We start from the raw sequence: 22,426 nt of genomic DNA on the forward strand, positions 1-22,426 counted from the left end.
TTTTGGTGGGGCATGGTGGCTCACATCTGTAATCCCAGCACTTTGGGAGGTCAAGGTGGGCAGACCACTTGAGCCCAGTAGTTGGAGACCAGCCTGGCCAACATGCAAAACCCCATTACTAGAAAAAATACAAAAAATGAGCTAAGCATGGCGACGCACACCTGTGGTCCCAGCTACCTGGGCAGCTGAGCTGGGAAGATCATCTAAACCTGGGAGATCCAGGCTCCAGTGAGCTATGATTGTGCTACTGCACTCCAGCCTGGGTGACAGAGTGAGATCCTGTCTAAAAAAAAAAAAAAAAAAGTATTTTTTGGTAGAGATGCAGTTTCGCAGGCTGTTCTCAAACTCCTGGCCTCAAGCAATCCTCTCACCTAAGCCTCCCAAAGTGCCAGAATTACAGGAAATGGTAAGTGGAGGTGTCCGAGAATGCAGCTGGTGTGTCAACCTTGGTTACCCTTTGGAGAGGAGAGCTCACCAAGCAAAGAGAATCTTCCCTAAGCCCTAGTCCTTCATCACCGTGATGCTATCTATCTGTGCCGTGGCTTCTTAACATTTGTTGTGGGGGTATGAGAACCAGTCTCTGAAAGGATGCGTACGTAACAGAAACAAGTTTCACTACATGATAATCACCCTCACTGCATAGGACACACACTGATACGTTTCCATTTAGTCTCTTTTCGTTTAACTAAAACACAGGGCGTGACCAGTCCTTTGATCGCATGGCCCGCAAATGGAAGGCAGCCTACAGTTTCAAGACACTGATCTAGAAAAAATATTTTACAGCTGGGATAGTTCTGACTCTGAACGCCAACATTCTAGCTATCAAGAATTTTTTATTTTTATTTTTTATTTTTTTGAGATGGAGTCTCGCTCTGTTGCCCAGGCTTGAGTGCAATGGCGCAATCTCAGCTCATTGCAACCTCCACCTCCCGGTTCAAACAATTATCCTGCCTCAGCCTCCCAAATAGCTGGGATTACAGGTCCCTGCCACCATGCCCGGCTAATTTTTGTATTTTTAGTAGAGATGGGGTTTTGCCATATTGGCCAGGCTGGTCTCAAACTCCGACCTCAGGTGATCCGATCCGCCCACCTTGGCCTCCCAAAGTGCTGGGATTCCAGGCATGAGCCACCACACGCAGCTCCTTTTTTTTTTTTTTTTTGAGACAGAGTTTCACTCTTGTTGCCTAGGCTGGAGTGCAATGGCCTGGTCTCGGCTCACTGCAACCTCCACCTCCCTGGTTCAAGCGATTCTCCTATCTCAGCCTCCCAAGTAGCTGGGATTACAGGTGCCCACCACCACGCCTGGCTAATTTTTGTATTTTTAGTAGAGACGGTGTTTCACCATGTTGGTCAGGCTGGTCTTGAACTCCTCACCTCAGGCCATCTGCCCACCTCGACCTCCGAAAGTGCTGGGATTACAGGTGTGAGCCACCGCGCCCAGCCCTTTTTTGAGAGAGTCTTGCTCTGTCACCCAGGCTGAAGTGCAATGGCGCGATCTCAGCTCACTGCAACCTCCTCCTTCTGGGCTCCAGCGATTTTCCTGCCTTAGCCTCCTGAGTAGCTGAGGTTACAGGCACCCGTCACCGTGTCCAGCTAATTTTTTGTTGTTGTTGTATTTTTATTTGTTTTTTTTTTTTTTTTTTTTTTTTTTTTTTTTTTTTTTTTGAGACAGAGTCTCGCTCTGTCGCCCAGGCTGGAGTGCAGTGGCACAATCTCGGCTCACTGCAAGCTCCGCCTCCCGGGTTCACGCCATTCTCCTGCCTCAGCCTCCAAGTAGCTGGGACTACAGGCGCCCGCCACCACGCCCGGCTATTTTTTTTTTTTTTTGTATTTTTAGTAGAGACGGGGTTTCACCGTGGTCTCGATCTCCTGACCTCGTGATCCGCCCGCCTCGGCCTCCCAAAGTGCTGGGATTACAAGCGTGAGCCACCGCGCCCGGCCTGTTGTTGTATTTTTAGTAGAGACAGGGTTTCGCCATGTTGGCCAGGCTGGTCTCGAACTTCTGACCTCAAGTGATTTGCCCCTGTCGGCCTCCCAAAGTGCTGGGATTACAGGCGTGAGCCACCGCAGCAGCCGAGGCTGGTTGGGATTCTAAAGAAAGAAACACTAACTGCCGGGGTGATCAGGCCAGAACATTTCTTAGGGGAATTTACTTAGGAGGGCTGCAGTGATCCTCACAACAATGAGAGAAAAGGGAGGGTCTACCTAGGTATGTCTGCAGCGAGGGGCTCAGGGTCAGGAGTTTTTATGAGGGTTTGAGAAATTTGGCTCAGGACCAGTTTTTTTTTTTTTTTCAGTGTTTCGAGCAACAATCTAGATGCCTTTATCAGTGCCTGAGAATGTTCAAGAGAACATTGTGCTAGGAAGATCCTGCAGCTGCCTGGGTCACCGCATGGTGAAGGCATGCTGATGTTTAGTCAGGATGCAGGCTCCTTTAAAAAAAAAATTCTAAAAAAGATATCCCTTAGCAAACTAAACGCAGGAACAGGAAACCAAATACCGCATGTTCTCGATTATAAGTGGGAGCTAAATAATGAAAACACATGGACACATAGAAGGAAGCACCACACTGGGGCCTATTAGAGGGTGGAGAGTGGAAGGAGGGAGAGGATCAGGAGAAATAACTAACGGGTACTAGGCTTAATACCTGGGTGATGAAATAAACTGTACAACAAACCCCCATGACACAAGTGTACCTATGTAACAAACCTGAATCTGTACCCTTGACCTTGAAAGTTAAAAAAATTTTGGGCCAGGTGTGGAGGCTCAGGCCTGTAATCCCAGCACTTTCAGAGGCCGAGGCGGGTGGATCACGAGGTCAAGAGATTGAGACCATCCTGGCCAACATGGTGAAACCCCATCTCTACTAAAAATACAAAAATTAGCTGGGCGGTGGTGGCGAATGCCTGTAGTCCCAGCTACTGAGGAGGCTGAGGCAGGAGAATCACTTGAGCCTGGAAGGTGAAGGTTGCAGTGAGCTGAGATTGCGCCACTGCACTCCAGCCTGGTGAGAGAGCAAGACTCTGTCTCAAAAAAAAAAAATTTCAAAAGAGATCATCCCAGCCTGGGCAACATAGCAAGACCCTATTATCACAAAAAATAAAAAAATTAGCCGGGTGTGGTGGCATACACCTGTAGTCCCAGCTACTTGGAGGCTGAGGTGGGAGGATCACTAGAGTCCAGCAGTTTGAGGCTACAGTGAGCTATCCTTTTGGCACCAGGGACTGGTTTTGTGGAAGACAGTTTTTCCATGGATGGGGGGTAGTAGGGGATGGTTTTGGGATGAAACTGTTCCACCTAGATCATCAGGCATTAGATTCTCATAAGGACCATGCAACCTAGATCCCTCTAATGTGCAGTTCACAATACGTGCTCTTATGAGAACCTAATGCTGCCACTGATCTGACAGGGGGTGGAGCTCAGGTGGGAACGCGAGCAATGGGGAGTGGCTGTAAATACAGATGCAGCTTCACTCGCTCGCCCGCTGCTCACCTCCTGCTGTGCAGCCTGGGCACTGGAGACCACTGAGCTATGATCACCCCACTGCACCCAAGGCTGGGTGACAGAGCAAGACCTTGTCCCAAAAAAGAAAAAAAGACCGGGCGTGGTGGCTCACACCTGTAAACCCAACACTTTGGGAGGCCGAGGTGAGTGGATCATGTGAGGTCGGGAGTTTGATACCAGCCTGGCCAACATGGTGAAACCCTGTCTCTACCAAAAATACAAAAAATAGCCAGGTGTGGTGGTACATGCCTGTAATCCCAGCTACTCGGGAGGCTGAGGCAGGAGAATTGCTTGAGTCCAGGAGGCAGAGGTCACTCTTGTCTCCAAGGCTGGAGTGCAGTGGCGTGATCTCAGCTCACTGCAACCTCTGCCTCTCCAGTTCAAGCAATTCTCCCGCCTCAGCCTCTCGAGTAGCTGGGATTACAGCAGCTGCCACCACACCTGGCTATATATTTTTTTGTATTTTTAGTAGAGACGGGGTTTTACCATGTTGGCCAGGCTAGTCTTGAACTCCTGACCTCAGGTGATCCACCCGCCTCGGCCTCCCAAAGTGCTGGGATTACAGGCGTGAGCCACCACGCCCGGCCCCAAACAAAGTACACTTTTGCTTCAATTTAGTTTCATTGCTGGAAAATACAATGTATGTTAAGACTGTGCAAAAAAATCCTTTCTGCAAAATAGAGTTCGGTTCAGGGCTCAAATGAGGATGAACATTTTTCATCTGTGTGAATGTTGGATACGACACTGGAGCCACATGGAACTTGGGACAGATCTTTGCAGATTCTATGTCTGTATCCCAGGAGTAGGTTGCTAGTATTAATGCTATTTTTTAGATAGAGCCTCACTCTATTGCCCAGGCTGGAGTACAGTGGCATGATCATAACTCACTGCAGCCTCAACCTCCCCAGGTAAAGGGATCCTCCTGCCCCAGCCTCCCAAGTAGCTGGCACCACAGGCATGCACCACCACGCCCAGCTAGTTTTTTTGTTTTTTGTTTTGTTTTGTTTTTTGGCTTGCTATGTTGCCTAGGCTGGTCTTGAACTTCTGGGCTCAAGCAATCCACCTCCCTCAGCCTCCCAAAGTGCTGGGATTACAGGTGTGAGCCACCACATCTGGCCTCTTCTTTTTTTGAGACAAGGTCTTAGTCACTCGGGCTGGAGTGCAGTGGTTCAGTCATAGCTCACTGCAGCCTTGATCAGCTGAAATCAAGTGATCCTCCTGCCTCAGCCTCCCAAGTAACTGGGACTACAGGTGAGTGTCACCACACCTGGCTTTTCTTTTCTTTCTTTTTTTTTTTTTTTTTTTTTAGAAACAGGGTCTCGTGATGTCACCCATGCTGGTCTTGAAGTCCTGGGCTCAAGTGATCCTCTTGCCTCAGCCTCCCAAAGTGCTGGGATTATAGGCGTGAGCCACTGTGCCCAGCCCATCTTTGTGTATCTTAAGCCCTAATTCTACAAACCTGAAACATGCATATCTTATTTAGAGCAAACGATGGTGCTTTTCTCCTTGGTAGCCAGTTCTGATTCCTGGTAGCCAGCAATTACTAATGCCCAGGTCATGGACAGGGAGTGGCTTACTGGGAGGCAGCAGAACCTAGTGGTTAGCAGGTTGGGTTTAGGATTAGGAGCTGGCTTGCCTGGGTTCAAAATCTGGCACTGATGCTTCTTTGGGTAATTTTGGGCAAATTTCTTTTTTTAAAAAAATAAAGGTGGGAGTTTCACTATGTTACCCAGGCTGGTCTCTGACTCCTGAGTTCAAGTGATTCTCCCGCCTCCGCCTCTCTAAATGGTGGAATTACAGGTGTGAGCCACTGCCCCTGGCCACAAATTTCTTTTCTTCTTTTTTTTTTGAGACAGAGTTTTGCTCTTGTTGCCCAGGCTGGAGTGCAATGGCATGGTCTTGGCTCACTACAGTCTCCGCCTCCCAGGTTCAAGCATTCTGCCTTAGCCTCCCCAGAGGCTGGGACTACAGGTGACTGCCACCATGCCCAGCTAATTTTTGCATTTTTAATAGAGACGGGGTTTCACCATGTTGGCCGGGCTGGTCTCCTGACCTCACGTGATCCACCCGCTTCGGCCTCCCAAAGTGCTGGGACTACGGGAGTGAGCCATCATGCCCGGTTGCAAATTTCATTTGTACTCTGTATGCCTTCATTTCGTCATCTGTAAAAATAGAGATAATAATAGCACTTACTACCTAGTGTTCTTGTGAAGATTAAATTAATTAAGATATGTGAAGCCTGTAGATGGTCACTGTTTTCTGTAATTGGAGGAAGGGTGGTTGGAGTCAGCCTGCCTACCTCACAGTCCATGCAGGGAATTAGGTGTGTGCGTGGGACAGTTTTTGCAGGTCAAAACTGCAAAACAGTTTGGCAGAGGCAGGATCAGAGCTGTGTTTACAAGCCTTGCCCCTGTCCTATTCAGGCCCTTCCTACCTCAGTCCCTGTGATACTAGAGGAGGGCAGGGAAGTGCTGGGTAGAGAAAGGCGGGTCCCTGCCAGGGCTGCATCCCCACGGACCTAGGTGAAGACAGGCACTTCTGCCTTCATACCCAAATGTTGCATTTTCCACTTCTTATGACCTTCCTGCTGAAGGATGCAGAGGGCTTGGAGCTCACCCGGCTGCAGTTTCGAGTCCCCATTGGTAATGCCAGTACCTTGGAGTTAGGGCAGGGGAGTGAGGTCGTGGCTGCCCAGCCCTGCCAGAGGTTGCAGGGAGCAGTCAGATAGTTATGTATTGAGTTCTGGTCCTGTGAGGCCAGCCCAAAGCTGCAGGAACCTGGCTGGAGCCAGATGTGGAGGATGTTTGGGACTGGCCAGCCCTGTGGCAGTCTTGGGCTGGCACAATGGCATGGGTACAAACATGGCATCTGTATCAGTCCATTCTTGCATTGCTATAAAGAGCTACCTGAGACTGGGTAAGTCATAAGGAAAAGAAGCTAAATTGGTTTACTGTTCCACAGGCTGTACAGGAAGCACGGCTAGGGAGGCCTCAGGAAACTTAATTATGGTGGAATGCAAAGAGGAAGGAGGCATGTCTACATGGCTGGAGCAGGAGGAAGAGAGTGAAGGGAGAGGTGCCACATACTTTGTTTTGTTTTGAGATGGAGTCTCACTCTGTTGCCCAGGCTGGAGTGCAGTGGCACAATCATGGCTCACTGCAACCTCCACCTCCTGGGTTCAAGTGATTCTCGTGCCTCAGCCTCCCGAGAAGCTGGGATTACAGGCATGCGACACCACGCCCAGCTAATTTTTGTATTTTTAGTGGAGATGGGGTTTCACCATGTTGGTCAGGCTGGTCTTGAACTCCTGACTTCAGGTGATCTACCCGCTTTGGCCTCCCAAAGTGCTGGGATTACAGGAGTGAGCCACCGCGCCCAGCTGGTGCCACATACTTTTAAACAACCAGATCTTGTGAGAACTCGCTATCATGGGAACAGCAAGAGGGAAATCCACCCCCATGATCCAATCACCTCCCACCAGGCCCCTCCTCCAACACTGGGGATTACAATTCAACATCAGATTTGGGTGGAAACACAAATCCAAACCATATCAGCATCTGAACACAAAAATACCCCTAAAACCGCTGGGCGGTTATTTTTATATATACATATATGTGTGTGTGTGTATATATATATATATATTTTTTTTTTTTGTAAAGACAGGGTCTCACTATGTTGCCCAGGTGGGTATTGAACTCCTTGGCTCAAGCCATCCTCCTGCAGTGGTCTTTTAAAACACTGGGATTACATTCATGAGCCACTTCGTCTGGCCAAAAATCTCATATTAATTTAACTAAATGTATAAAGCTCTCAGTCCTTTATTATAATTTATCTTTTTCATCTAACTAATTAATCATCTACATTTATATTCTTTTCTAGTTTTTCTAGTACTAATGTTGTTTCTTATAATTTAGTGAGATTTGAGGTAAAATAATTTGGAAGAATGTTTAATAGAAAAATTTAAAAGCTCTTCCTGGCCTCAAGGAAATAAGGGAGGGGGTTGTTTTAAAAGGCCCAGGAAGAGGCTGGGTGAGGTGGCTCATGCCTGTAATCCTAGCACTTTGGGAGTCTGAGGTGAACGTATTGCCTGAATTCAGGAGTTCGAGACAAGCCTTGGCAACCTGGTGAAACCCCATCTCTACTAAAAGACAAAAAATTAGCCAGGCATGGCGTCACACACCTGTAGTCCCAGCTACTTGGGAGGCTGAGGCATGAGAATTGCTTGAACTTGGGAGGCGGAGGTGGCAGTGAGCTGAGATCGCACCACTGCACTCCAGCCTGGGTGACAGAAAGAGACTCTGTCTCCAAAAAAAAAAAAAAAAATTAAAAGACCCAGGAAGAATAATCTTAGGAATGAAGTTTTCACATTGTATTCAGATTTTTTCTTTTCTTTTTTTTTTTTTTTTTTTTTCTGAGACAGAGTCTTGCTCTGTCGCCCAGGCTAGAGTGCAGTGACACGATCTCGGCTCACTGCAAGCGCTGCCTCCCAGGTTCACGCCATTCTCCAACCTCAGCCTCCCGAGTAGCTGGGACTACAGGCGCCCACCACCACGCCCAGCTATTTTTTTGTATTTTTAGTAGAGATGGGGTTTCACCATGTTAGCCAGGATGGTCTCCATCTCCTGACCTGGTGATCCACCCGCCTCGGCCTCCCAAAGTGCTGGGATTACAGGTGTGAGCCACCGTGCCCAGCCTGCAGATTTTTTCTTTACTTCATTTATTTATTTACTTATTTTAAGAGACGGGGTCTCACTCTATTACCCAGGCTGGTCTTGAACTCCTGGGCTCAAGACATCTTCCTGCCTTGGCCTCCCAAAGTGTTTGGATTATAGGTGTGAGCCGGTGGACCCGGCCACCTTCAAATATTGAAATCACTGAAAGGCACCTGGTCATCATTTTCTTGTCAAACTTTTCAATCAGAGCAAGTAATCTGTGGTGGCCCAGCCTTCAGATTAGTAGACTCAGTGGAGACCATATTCCAGAGAGCCACCCCGGGCCTTTTGACCCGGAACACACAGGTGATTACCACAGCCCAGGGCGATAGAGAACTCACTCCTATGACTTGAAAGGGTAACTTTAATGTGTGCCGGACATTGCCCTAAGTATTTATGCACATTATCTCACTTAGCTCTTTACCAGTGGATGAAGTACCTATTAGCAGCCTCCTTCCACAAATACATTGAAGTTTAGTGAGATTAGATAAATTGCTCACATGTTTTAGCAAAGGCTTTCTGGTATGAGTTACAGAAACGAACTTGAGCTGAATCTTTTGCAAAGAAAAAGAATACGGGACCCGGGGCGGGGATCACGCCTGTAATCCCAGGACTTTAGAAGGCTAAGGCAGGCGGGTCACCTGAGGTCAGGAGTTTGAGACCAACCAGGCCAACATGGCGAAACCCCGCCTCTACTAAAAATACAAAAATTAGCCAGGCGTGGTGACAGGCACCTGTAGACCCAGCTACTCAGGAAGCTGAGGCAGGACAATTGCTTGAACCCCGTAGGTGGAGCTTCCAGTGAGCCGAGATCACGCCATTGCACTCCAGCCTGGGTGACAGAGCGAGACTCTGTCTCAAAATAAATTAAAATAATAATAACAAGTAAGCAAAAGAATACAGGTGGGCAGCCAAAGTTATCTGTAGGCTCTCGGGATATCTTGCTGAATCCAGGGGCTGATTTGCTATGAGACAGAGGAATGTGCGGAATCTGGCTCAGAGAGAGCTGGAAACTCAGGTAACAGACCCCAGAGTCCTCTTTTTCTCCACCTGCAGAATGGGATCTTTCTCTTGGCATCTGTATCCTTGTAGAGAAGCATGGCTGCCCCACAACTCCTGGAGTCACAGAAGATGGGTTCAGCCATCTGCAAAAATCCATGATTATTGTTCTGTCCATATTCTAAACTCCTTAGAGAGATAATCGTATCTTCTTAGCAAAGGTTATTCGTTTTGTGTGGTTGCATAAGAGTCTCTCTGTCTCTCTCACTCTCTCTTTCTTCCCCCTTGTGTTGAGAGACAGAGATTCTAGAGAAGAAATGGAAGAATCGTGGGCTGGGCAGACACCCTAAAATGTGCCTGCTGCATACCAACTTTACACAACTAGTAAGATTTAAATTCCTGTCTTTCCAACTCTGTTTCAAATAGACTCTGGACTGGTCAGCCGCAGTGGCTCACACCTGCAATCCCAGCACTTTGGGAGGCTGAGGCGGGCAGATCACTTGAGGTCAGGAGTTCGAGACCAGCCTGTGCAACATGGTGAAACGCAGTCTCTACTAAACATAAAAAAATTAGCTGGGCATGGTGGCAGGCGCCTGTAATCCCAGCTACTCAGGAGGCTGAGGCGGGAGAATCACTTGAACCTGGGAGACAGAGGTTGCAGTGAGCAGAGGTCACATCACTGCACTCCAGCCTGGGCGACAGAGCGAGACTACTCCAGCCGGGGCAATAGGGCAAGACTCCGTCTCAAAAAACAAACAAACAAACAAAACAAAACACTAAACAGGCCAAGCGCGGTGGCTCCTGCCTGTAATCCCAGCACTTTGGGAGGCTGAAGGGGGTGGATCACCTGAGGTCAGGAGTTTGGGACCAGCCTGACTCAAATGGAGAAACCCCATCTCTACTGAAAATACAAAATTAGCCAGGCATGGTGGTGCTTGCCTGTAATCCCAGCTACTCAGGAGGCTGAGGCAGGAGAATCATTTGAACCCGGGAGGCGGAGGTTGTGGTGAGTGGAGATCGTGCCATTGCACTCCAGCATGGGCAACAAGAGCGAAACTCTGTCTCAAAAACAAACAAAGAAACAAACAAATGAACGAACAAACAACTCTGGCTGGGCTATTCCCACTTCCATAATACTTTAAAACAAATCTGATACTTTTTTTTCTTCCCGAGATGGAATCTCGCTCTGTTGCCCAGGCTGGAAGGCAGTGGGGCAATCTCGGCTCACTGCAAGCTCCGCCTCCCAGGTTCACGCCATTCTCCTGCCTCAGCCTCCGGAGTAGCTGGGACTACAGGCGCCCGCCACCACGCCCAGCTAATTTTTTGTATTTTCAGTAGAGACGGAGTTTCACCGTGTTAGCCAGGATGGTCTCGATCTCCTGATCTTGTGATCCACCCGCCTCGGCCTCCCAAAGTGCTGGGATTACAGGCGTGAGCCACCGCACCCGGCCTGATACTTTAAGTCTCTGTCGGCCTCTCAAGAGGGCAATCACATCTATAGCCATATCCCTCTGAAACACCCCATCTCACCAAAAGGACCACCAGGGTTTGAGAAAATCTGTGGCAGATCTTGCTGAGCTGAAGTCTTATGTGCGTTTGATCTCTCGGCATTTCTGTTGTGTTCCTCCCTACGCCCCCAGCTCTAAACTGTCTATATGCCTGTTCTTACCTTAAAATATTGATCTACAAACTAGAATAGTGGTTCTGAAATTTTATTTTATTTTTTTATTTTATTTTTTTTTTTGAGACGGGGTCTTGCTCTGTCCCCCAGGCTGGAGTGCAGTGGCGCAATCTCGGCTCACTGCAAGCTCTGCCTCCCGGATTCACGCCATTCTCCTGCCTCAGCCTCCTGAGTAGCTGGGACTACAGGCGCCCGCCAACACGCCCGGCTAATTTTTTTTGTATTTTTAGTAGAGACGGGGTTTCACCGTGTTAGCCAGGATGGTCTCGATCTCCTGACCTCGTGATCCGCCCGCCTCGGCCTCCCAAAGTGCTGGGATTACAGGCTTGAGCCACCGTGCCCGGCCGGTTCTGAAATTTTAGCGTGCATCAGAGTCACTTGGAGAGTTTATTGACTTACAGATTTACAGTTTATTGAGTTTAAAAATTGCTGGGCCCCGTCTTTGATTGATTAGGTTTGGAGGTTTAAGATTTTGCTTTTTTTTTTTTTTGAGACGGAGTCCCGCTCTGTCACTCAGGCTGGAGTGCAATGGTGCGATCTCGGCTTACTGCAACCCCCACCTCCCAGGTTCAACCAATTCTCCAGCCTCAGTCTCATGAGTAGCTGTGATTACTGGCGTGAGCCACCACGCCCGGCTAATTTTTATATTTATAGTAGAGATGGGGTTTCGCCATTTTGGCCAGGCTGGTCTCAAACTCCTGACCTCAAGTTATCTGCCTGCCTCGGCCTCCCAAAGTGCTGGGATTACAGGCGTGAGCCACCATGCCCGGCCAAGATTTTGCATTTTTAACAAGTTCTTGTTACCTATGCAGTGGATGGGTTCAGTGGCTTGGCAGATGACAGACAGCTCCCAAAACAGTGCCACTTGGAGGGTGGGGCTGGGTTGGCTTTTATAAGCCTAGGCTAATGAGTCATGATATGATTGGATCTTGTAGTCAGGTGATGCCAGGAGGTGTGATCTGACTGGATGCTGCAATGGGGTGACGCTAGGGCTCAATCTGATTGGATCCTGGATCCTGGTGGGCTGTGTCTGCTTCTTAATTTAGTCCCCATGCCCCGATCCTAGCACTTAGGTTCCCTCTGTGGGTGCAGGCTTGGTTCGTTTGGGCATGCTCAGGTTACATAATCTGAGGGTTCCAGGCAACTGATAAACTAACAACTTTGCTACATAAAAGTTGAACCAGATTGGTCTAGTGCAGCTACAGGTGTGGTGGCTCACGCCTGTAATCCCAGCACTTTGGGAGGCCGAGGCAGGCGATCCTAATGGTGTATCCCCACTTTGAGAACTACTTAACTAGAAGAAGCCAAAGTCACGAATACATTCCATAACACAAAGCCTCACAACTAGCAGGAGATCAATATAGGCTTATTGTATAAACTTCCTAACGCAGAGAGTCCAATTTTTCTCTATTTTTTATGTCGATTTAATTACTTAGATTGGAGTCTTTGTCCAAAACATGGGCGGGGAATAATTGTAATAAAAAGTTCTGTTTGCCTTTATTATTTATGTATTTATTTATTTTCAGGACGGAGTCTCTCTCTGTCACCCGGGCTGGAGTGCAGTGGCCTGATCCTGGCTCACTGCAACCTTCGCCTCCCGGGTTCAAGCGATTCTTCTGCCTCAGCCTCATGAGTAGCTGGGATTACATGCATGTTCCACCATGCCCAGCTAATTTTTGTATTTTCAGTAGAGACAGAGTTTCACTGTAGCAGGACGAGCCTCAGACAAAACCTCTCTGATGGGGACCAACAAAGATGGCGGCGGCCCCTGCGGCGGGAGCGATCTGGGCAACAGCTGCGGCTAAAGCTGCAGCCGGGCTCACGGGGGGGGCTGCACGGGGGTAGTAGGGGGTGGCCCTGAACTGGGGCCTGGCCCCAGCTGGCCTCTCCCGCCGCCTCACCAGGGGACAGGTCCAGCCTGTGGTGTCCACAATGCCCCAGGCCTCTGAGCACCGCCTGGGCCGGACCCGAGAGCCACCTGTTAATATCCAGCCCCGAGTGGTATCCAAGCTACCATTTGCCCCCAGGGCCCACAGCAAGGAGCGCAGAAACCCAGCCTCTGGGCCAAACCCCATGTTACGACCTCTGCCTCCCCGGCCAGGTCACCCTGATGAACGGCTCAAGAAACTGGAGCTGGGACGGGGACGGACCTCAGGCCCTCGTCCCAGAGGCCCCCTTCGAGCAGATCATGGGGTTCCCCTGCCTGGCTCACCACCCCCAACTGTGGCTTTGCCTCTCCCATCTCGGACCAACTTAGCCCATTCCAAGTCTGTGAGCAGTGGGGACTTGCGTCCAATGGGGATTGCCTTGGGAGGGCACTGTGGCACCGGAGAGCTTGGGGCTGCACTGAGCTGCTTGGCCCTCCGGCCTGAGCCACCCACTTTGAGACGTAGCACTTCTCTCCGCCGCCTAGGGGGCTTTCCTGGACCCCCTACCCTGTTCAGCATACGGACAGAGCCCCCTGCTTCCCATGGCTCCTTCCACATGATATCCGCCCGGTCCTCTGAGCCTTTCTACTCTGATGACAAGATGGCTCATCACACACTGCTTCTGGGCTCTGGTCATGTTGGCCTTCGAAACCTGGGAAACACGTGCTTCCTGAATGCTGTGCTGCAGTGTCTGAGCAGCACTCGACCTCTTCGGGACTTCTGTCTGAGAAGGGACTTCCGGCAAGAGGTGCCTGGAGGAGGCCGAGCCCAAGAGCTCACTGAAGCCTTTGCAGATGTGATTGGTGCCCTCTGGCACCCTGACTCCTGCGAAGCTGTGAATCCTACTCGATTCCGAGCTGTCTTCCAGAAATATGTTCCCTCCTTCTCTGGATACAGCCAGCAGGATGCCCAAGAGTTCCTGAAGCTCCTCATGGAGCGGCTACACCTTGAAATCAACCGCCGAGGCCGCCGGGCTCCACCAATACTTGCCAATGGTCCGGTTCCCTCTCCACCCCGCCGAGGAGGGGCTCTGCTAGAAGAACCTGAGTTCAGTGATGATGACCGAGCCAACCTAATGTGGAAACGTTACCTGGAGCGAGAGGACAGCAAGATTGTGGACCTGTTTGTGGGCCAGTTGAAAAATTGTCTCAAGTGCCAGGCCTGTGGGTATCGCTCCACGACCTTCGAGGTTTTTTGTGACCTGTCCCTGCCCATCCCCAAGAAAGGATTTGCTGGGGGCAAGGTGTCTCTGCGGGATTGTTTCAACCTTTTCACTAAGGAAGAAGAGCTAGAGTCGGAGAATGCCCCAGTGTGTGACCGATGTCGGCAGAAAACTCGAAGTACCAAAAAGTTGACAGTACAAAGATTCCCTCGAATCCTCGTGCTCCATCTGAATCGATTTTCTGCCTCCCGAGGCTCCATCAAAAAAAGTTCGGTAGGTGTAGACCTTCCACTGCAGCGACTGAGCCTAGGGGACTTTGCCAGTGACAAAGCCGGAAGTCCTGTATACCAGCTGTATGCCCTTTGCAACCACTCAGGCAGCGCCCACTATGGCCACTACACAGCCCTGTGCCGGTGCCAGACTGGTTGGCATGTCTACAATGACTCTCGTGTCTCCCCTGTCAGTGAAAACCAGGTGGCATCCAGCGAGGGCTACGTGCTGTTCTACCAACCGATGCAGGAGCCACCCCGGTGCCTGTGACACCTCTAAGCCCTGGCACCTGTGAAGCCCTTTAAACACCCTTAAGCCCCAGGCTCCCCGTTTACCTCAGAGACGTCTATTTTTGTGTCTTTTTAATCGGGGAGGGGGGAGGGGGTGGTTGTAGCTCCATTATTTTTTTTATTAAAAAATACCCTTCTACCTGGAGGCTCCCTTGTCTCCCAGCCCCATGTACAGAGCTCACCAAGCCCCTGCCCATGTACAGCCCCCAGACCCTCTGCAATATCACTTTTTGTGAATAAATTTTTTAAGAAAAAAAAAAAAAAAACAAACACCTCTCTGACACTGAGTTGTAGAAGGAAGTGCTTTATTCAGCTGGGAACATCGGCAAGCTACTGCCTTAAAATCTGAGCTCCCCAAATGCACAATTTCTGTCCCTTTTAGGGGCTCACAACACTAAAGATTTCACATGAAAGGGTCGTGATTGATTTGAGCAAGCAGGCGGTACGTGACAGGGGCTGCATGCACCGGTGGTCAGAGAGAAACACAGCAGGGCAGGGAGTGTCACAATGTTCTTTTATACAATGTCTGGAATCTATGAATAACATCAGTTTCTAAGTTATGAGTTGATTTTTAACTACTGGGTTTAGACCAGGCAGGCCCAGGCCTGGTTTCGGGCCTAGTGCTGGGCTGCCTGTCTTTGGTTTTACTTCCTTGTTGTTTTTTCTTAAAACAGGTACTGAGTATAAAACAATATAAAACAATATGAGAGGGTCTCTCTCTTCCCTCATCACCATGTTAGCCAGGCTGGTCTCGAACTCTTGACCTCAGGTGATCCATCCACCTTGGCCTCCTAAAGTGCTGGAATTACAGGTGTGAGCCACCGCACCTGGCCCTATGTTTGCCTTTATAAATAAGATTTATTTTAGCTCTTCTTTCTTTCTAATGCAAAGTACTTTAACACTTAATTAAAAAAATTAAGTGTTTCAATCAGTTGGGTATGGTGGCTCATGCCTGTAATCCCAACACTTCGGGAGGCTGAGTCAGGAGGATCGCTTGAGCCCAGGAGGTTGAGACTAACCTGGGCAACATTGTGAGACCCCATCTTTATTTTTAAAAATGATTTCAATACAGAAAATGCCTGTTATTGCCATAAAATGCTATCTTGATAGCTGAGCCATTGCACTTCAGGAGTAGCTGTTGTATGGCAGCTGTGGAAGTTGTGCAGTGCTCAGCCTGTGCAACCACATGTGGCAGCCTGGTGGAGAGCTTCTCTGCAATAAATAGTAATGAAATATTTCTCTCCCTCCCCGCTTTTCAAAGCTTCTTCTTCTTCTTTTTTTTTTTTGAGATGGAGTTTTGCTCTTGTGGCCCAGGCTGGAGTGCAATGGCGTGATCTCAGCTCAACGCAACCTCTGTCTCCCGGGTTCAAGCAATTCTCCTGCCTCAGCCTCCCAAGTAGCTGGAATTACGGGCATGCGCCACCATGCCCAGCTAATTTTGTATTTTTGGTAGAGACAGGGTTTCTCCACGTTGGTCAGGCTGGTCTCGAACTCCTGACCTCAGGTGATCCGCCTGCTTTGGCCTCCCAACGTGCTAGGATTACAGGCCTGAGCCACCGCCTGGCCTCAAAGCTTCTTTTGTTAAAAGGTTTGGGCTATTTTTTAGTAATTTTTACAGTCTCATTTAATTTTTTCCCTGCTTCCTTTCCTTTTTTTTTTTAAATCATTTTTTAATTTTTTTTTTTTAAATTGAGACCGAGTCTTGCTTTGTTACCGAGGCTGGAGTGCAGTGATACAATCTTGGCTCACTCCAATCTCCACCTCTCAGGTTCAAGCAATTCTCCTGCCTAAGCCTTCCGAGTCGCTGGGATTACAGGCGCCCGCCACCACGCACGGCTAATTTTTGTATTTTTAGTAGAGACGGTATTTCACCATGTTGGTAAGGCTGGTCTGGAACTCCTCACCTCAAGTGATATGCTGCCTCAGCCTCCCAAGTGCTGGGATTATAGGCATGAGCCACCGCACCCAGCGCTTTCCTTTTCTCTTTATGTGACTTACTAAACCACTTGACAAAGAAGCTGAGGTTATTAAGTTTTTCTTTTCACAAATAAGGTGAATGAATCATAAGCCCATGTCTGCTGTTTTATTTACTGAAATAGTGTTCTAAAAATAAAACAGCACTCTCTTAAGGCCAACGTTTATACCTAAATTCTGGGCCCTGAAATGTAATTGTGCACCTAGGCCCTTATTTAACTTCAAATTCTCCATCTGTGAAAGATGCATAATACCAGGCCTACTTTGCAGACAGTTACAGTAAGTCAGATGATCTCTGAAAAACACTTGAGACACACAATTGCCATGTTCTGTGTACTGACGGAAAGTATGAAATTAGCAAAACATGCAGGGAATATTCAGCTGTATTCATGACTGTGTTTAGGCAAAATATGGTAAAGAAATTGCTCAGAATAGTTTCTCTGAAGACGTTTGGGTATACTTTAGTATGCTTTGCAAAGCTTGGAATTGGACTTAATTTTTACTTAGAGAATTAAGCATCTAATTATTGCCACAAAAAATAGTAGATTACAGCCGTGCACCGTGGCTCACGCCTGTAATCCTAGCACTTTGGGAGGCTGAGGCAGGTGGATCATCTGGGTTCAAGGGTTTGAGACCAGCATGGCCACCATGGTGAAACCCTGTCTCTACTAAAAATAAAAATAAAAAATTAGCCGGGCATGGTAGGGGGCGCCTGTAATCCCAGCTACTTGGGAGGCTGAGGCAGGAGAATCTCTTGAACCCAGGAGGCGGAGAGTGCAGTGAGGAGAGATCGCCCCACTGCACTCCAGCCTGGGCGACAGAGCGAGACTCCATCTCAAACAAACAAACAAAATAGTAGATTAAGTTTGGGCAACATAGCAAGACTCTGTCCCTACAAAAAATTAAAATAATTAGCTAGGCGTGGTGGCACAAGCCTGTAGTTCTAGCAACTCTGGAGGCTGAGGCAGGAGGATTGATTGAACCTAAGAGTTCTGGGCTGTAGAGAGCTATGATTGCACCACTGCACTCTGTTACAGATGTACACATGTACTGGGTCTTGATGGAAAATGGATTGATTTAGAAATATTTGGGGATGATGGCTTGCTCATTTGCCCGTCTATGGTTCACTATAGCCTAGGCTATTTGGAGAAAAGCAAAACATGTGAAAGCTGAAACATTCAAAACATTCAAAGATTCAAAGCTGAAATCTGTGATCCATGCCATGAAACTGAAGGACAAAAAAAAAAAAAAAAAAAATGCGGCAGTTATTTTAGTGGCACCAAGTCCTGGGGCTGCTGGATCCCAGCCTAGGAGGAGAGGGACACGAAGAAAAGTAAGGGCCAGCACATTTTGACTGTTCTGGGGAAAAGGAACTGCAGCAGGAAGTAACTGCTCTGCTCAAAACACTCCTATCCTCTCTCTCTCTCTCTCTCCCTCTCTCAACAGTCTCACTCTGTCGCTCAGGCTGGAGTGCAGTGGTGTGATCTCGGGTCACCGCAACCTGTGCCTCTTGGGTTCACATGATTCTCCTACCTCAGTCTCCCTACCTAGCTGGGATTACAGGTACTTACCACCACTCCCAGCTAATTTTTTGTATTTTTAGTAGAGAAGGGATTTCACCATTTTGGCCAGGCTGGCCTCGAACTCCTGACCTTGGGTGATCCACCTACCTCAGCCTCTCGAAGTGCTGGGATTATAGGCATGAGCCACCACGCCCGGCCAGCCTCTCTTTATTGGGAGCTTTCCATCCACTCTCCATCTCTTCTACCTTTTCTTTTTAAATCTCCTCATCACTTCCTTGCAAACTCTCCTAAACAGCTGTTAAAGGCAAATGCCTCCTAGTGCCTGAGGTAGGTATAATACAGCTTGAAACCAGTAATCTACAATTCTTTCCTGGGTTTTCTGTTCTCACAACAGAGTCTGTGTCACCTTCTAAGGTACTGAAACTGACTCAGTTGTTTCATAGAGCAGATGTTTATGGTTTTTTTTGAATAAACATAGAAGTTGACCCTTCTAGCCTGGTGTGGTGGAGTGTGCCTGTATTCCCAGCTACTTGGGAGGCTGAGGCGGGAGGATCACTTGAGCCCAGGAGTCTGAGCTGTAGTGCGCTATGCCAATCAGGTGTCTGCACTAAGTTTAGCATCAACTTCCTAGGAGTGGGGGACCACCAAGTTGCTTAAGGAGGGGTGAACCAGTTCAGGTCGGAGACTGAGCAGGTCAAAACTCCCGTGCTGATGAGTAGTGGCATCCCGCCTGTGAATAGCCACTGCACTTCAGCCTGGGCAACATAGTGAGACCCTGTCTCAAAACAAAAGCAAAAGCAAAAAGAAAAACAAATTGACCTTTCCAGTCTTGAAATTTGAGAAATTGACATTTGTCTTATCCAAGTTCCTTTCTCAGGAAATCAACCATCAGGCCTCCCAGATGGTATCAAGGAACTGAAACTTACCAGATCACTGCATTTGGACAGTGAGATGCAGGACCCCTCATCTGTCATAATGGCCTAACAGACCACCTGCTGCCTGTTGACCAACTCCTCTTCCTTACCCCTCCCTAATTCCTGTTTTACTGCATGTAGTTACATTTCTTCCTTCCTATATAAACCCCTAATTTTAGTTGGTCAGGGAGGAGAATTTGAAACCGATCTCCCATCTCCGTGGCTGGAGCACCCAATTAAAGCCTTCTTCCCTGGCACTACTGATTGGCTTTCTGTGCAGCAAGCGGCAAGACCTACACCAAACCCCTGGCATTTTGGCAACAGCACTGGTCATGCTAGGGAAAAAGTTCAAGATCTCAACTTCCAAGACCCAGGGAAGCCTCTCACAATTTCTAAAGGGCAGAGCAGAAGAGATCTTTGAAAGTGAATCTGAATGAGAATAAAATTGCAATTTCACTTTTAAGTTTTCCAAAAAGCTTATTAAATTAGTATTTTCATATGCTTTTGAAAATTTTATTTATTTATTTATTTATTTATTTATTTATTTATTTAGAGACAGAGTCTCACTCTGTCACCCAGGTTGGAGTGCAGTGGTGTGCTCTCAACTCACTGCAACCTCTGCCTTTCAGGCTCAAGCGATTTTCCTGCCTCAGCCTCCTGAGTAGCTGGGATTACAGGTGCCCACCCCCATGCCCAGCTAATTTTTGTATTTTTTTTTTTTTTGGAGACAGATTTCGCTAGTTTTGCTTTTGTTGCCTAGGCTGGAGTGCAGTAGTGCAATCTTGGCTCACTGCAACCTCCACCTCCTGGGTTCAAGTGATTCTCCTGCCTCAGCCTCCCGAGTAACTGGGATTACAGGTGTCCGCCACCACATCTAGCTAACTTTTTGTATTTTAGTGGATATGGGGTTTCACCATGTTGGCCAGGCTGGTCTTGAACTCCTGTCCTCAAGTGATCCACCAGCCTTGGCATCCCAGAAGTATGGGATTATAGGCATGAGCCACTGCACCTGGCCTAATTTTTATATTTTCAGTAGAGATGGGGTTTCACCACGTTGGCCTGGCTGGTCTCGAACTCCTGACCTCAGGTGATCTGCCTACCTCTGCCTCCCAAAGTGCTGGGATTGCAGGCGTGAGCCTCCGTGACTGGCTGAAAACTTTATTTCAAAACTAATCATGCTGGTTGTAATATGCTTGTGTAGGTTACATGTGTATTTTCCACAGATTTTTCTACGCTCTTTCAACCGTATATAAACCTGTACACACATATTCAGGGTTTTTCCTCCAAAAAAGTTACAAAATGGGATCACACCATAATACATTCTTCTGTAGTTTTATTCCCTCTTCCATCTCTACCCCTCCTCCACTTGTTACCATGGACATCGCTATAGGACATACAGGAAGAGGTCTCATTTGTAAAAATATACTTAATATTCCACAACAGGCTGGGTGCAGTTGCCCACACCTGTAATCCCAGCACTTTTGGGAGGCTGAGACACGCAGATCACCTGAGGTCAGGAGTTCAGAACCAGCCTGGCCAAAATAGGGTAACGCTGTCTTTACTAAAAATACAAAAACTAGCCAGGCATGGTGGTGCGCGCCCCTAGTCCCTGCTATTCAGGAGGTTGAGGCAGGAAGATCGCTTGAATCCGGGAGTTGGAGGTTGCAGTGAGCTGAGATTGCACCACTGCACTCTAACCTGGGCAACAGGGCGAGACTCCATCTTAAAAAAAAAAAAAATATATATCCACAGTAAGGAGATGTTACAATTTATTTAACTACAGGTTGAATATCCCTAATTCGAAAAACTCCCAAATTAGAAACATAATGCTCAAAGGAAATGGTCCCTTAGCATTTTGATTTTTGAATTTTTGAATTAGGCATGCACATAAGCCAAAATCTGAAAAAATATCTGAAATTTGAAATACTTCTTTCCCAAGTATTTGGAGTATTTGGAATGAGTGATACGCAGCCTGTATTTGCTATTGATGGTCATTTTCAGTTTTTACTAATACAAGCAGAAAATAACATTGTACACATATCTTTAGAATTCAGGTAATTTTATTTCTGGCAGATAGGTGCCTAAAGAGCAATCAATTGCTGTATCAAATGGTGCACATGGCCAGGTACAGTGGTTCATGCCTATAATCTCAGGGCTTTGGGAGGTCGGGGTGGTAGGATTGCTTGAGGCCAGGAGTTCGAGACCAGCCTGAGCAACATAGCAAGGCTCTGTATCTAAGAAAAATAAAATAAAAAAAAAATTAGCCGGGCATGGTGGTGCCTGCCTGTAGTCCCAGGTACTCAGGAGGCTGAGGTGGGAGGATCACTTGAGCCCGGGAGGTTGAGGCTGTAGTGAGCAGTGATCTTGCTATTGTACTCCAGCCTGGGCGACAGAGCAAGACCCTCCTCCTCAAAAAAAAAAAAAAAAAAAAAAAGTGCACATATTTAAAAATTTTAAGATACCACCAGGCCAGGTGCGGTGGCTCATGCCATAATCCCAGTACTTTGGGAGGCTGAGGCAGGTGGATCTCCTGAGGTCAAGAGTTTGAGACCTGGCCGGGCATAGTGGCTCACGCTTGTAATCCCAGCACTTTGGGAGGCCTAGGCAGGCGGATCATGAGGTCAGGAGTTTGAGACCAGCCTGGTCAACACAGTGAAACCCTGTCTTTACTAAAAATACAAAAATTAGCTGGGCATGGGGGTGGGTGCCTGTAATCCCAGCTACTGGGGAGGCTGAGGCATGAGAATTGCTTGAACCTGGGAGGTGGAGGTTGCAGTGAGCCGAGATCATGCCATTGCACTCTAGCCTGGGTGACAGAGCTAGACTTCATTTCAAAAAACAAAACAAAACAAACAAACAAACAAACAAACAAAAAAACAGAGTTTGAGACCAGCCTGGCCAACATGGTGAAACCTCATCTCTACTAAATTATTATCTGGGCGTGGCAGCACGCGCCTGTAATCCCAGCTACCTGGGGAGGCTGAGGCAGGAGAATCGCTTGAACCCAGGAGGCAGAGTTTGCAGTGAGCCAAGATCGTGCCACTGTACTCCAGCCTGGGCAACAAAGGGAGACTCCATCACAAAAAAAAAAAAAAAAAAAGATACCACCAAATTACTTTCCTGAAAGGTTGGAGTCAGTTATACTTCTATCAGTAAATGCATGAAAGTGCCATTCCTTCACATCCTTGCCAATATCACAATTAATCTTTTATGGGTAGAAAATGATTTCTCATTGTTTAGCATTTCTCTGAGAGAAGTCGAATATCCTATTTTGCATTTAATTTTAAATTAATGTATCAATTTTCCCCATGCTCAGGGGTGAATATTAGACCTTTTTCTTGGTTGGTCATAACTTATTGGCATTTTACCTGTCTTACCTGTTGCACATATTTTCTCCTAGCCATAATTTTTTTTTTGAGACAGAGTCTTATACTCTGTCGCTTAGGCTGGAGTGCAATGGCACAATCTC

The 22,426-nt window shown here is 47.8% G+C and overlaps 1 protein-coding gene across 1 annotated transcript; it reads left to right on the plus strand.

Annotated features, from left to right (window-relative positions):
• The first annotated feature begins 12,777 nt into the window (after positions 1–12,777).
• LOC116811955 (ubiquitin carboxyl-terminal hydrolase 21-like) lies at positions 12,778–14,750 on the plus strand. The gene has a single exon (XM_032757464.2). The coding sequence runs from the start codon at positions 12,829–12,831 to the stop codon at positions 14,524–14,526; it is 1,698 nt and encodes a 565-aa protein (XP_032613355.1). The 5' UTR covers positions 12,778–12,828; the 3' UTR covers positions 14,527–14,750.
• Positions 14,751–22,426: the final 7,676 nt, after the last annotated feature.

This window comes from Hylobates moloch, unplaced genomic scaffold, assembly GCF_009828535.3.
Source record: "Hylobates moloch isolate HMO894 unplaced genomic scaffold, HMol_V3 SCAFFOLD_1, whole genome shotgun sequence".
NCBI classification, from domain to species: Eukaryota; Metazoa; Chordata; class Mammalia; order Primates; family Hylobatidae; genus Hylobates; species Hylobates moloch.

Coding starts and splice junctions, on each gene's coding strand:
- LOC116811955 (XM_032757464.2), top strand. CDS start 12,829: ATGCCCCAGGCCTCTGAGCACCGCCTGGGCCGGACCCGAGAGCCACCT.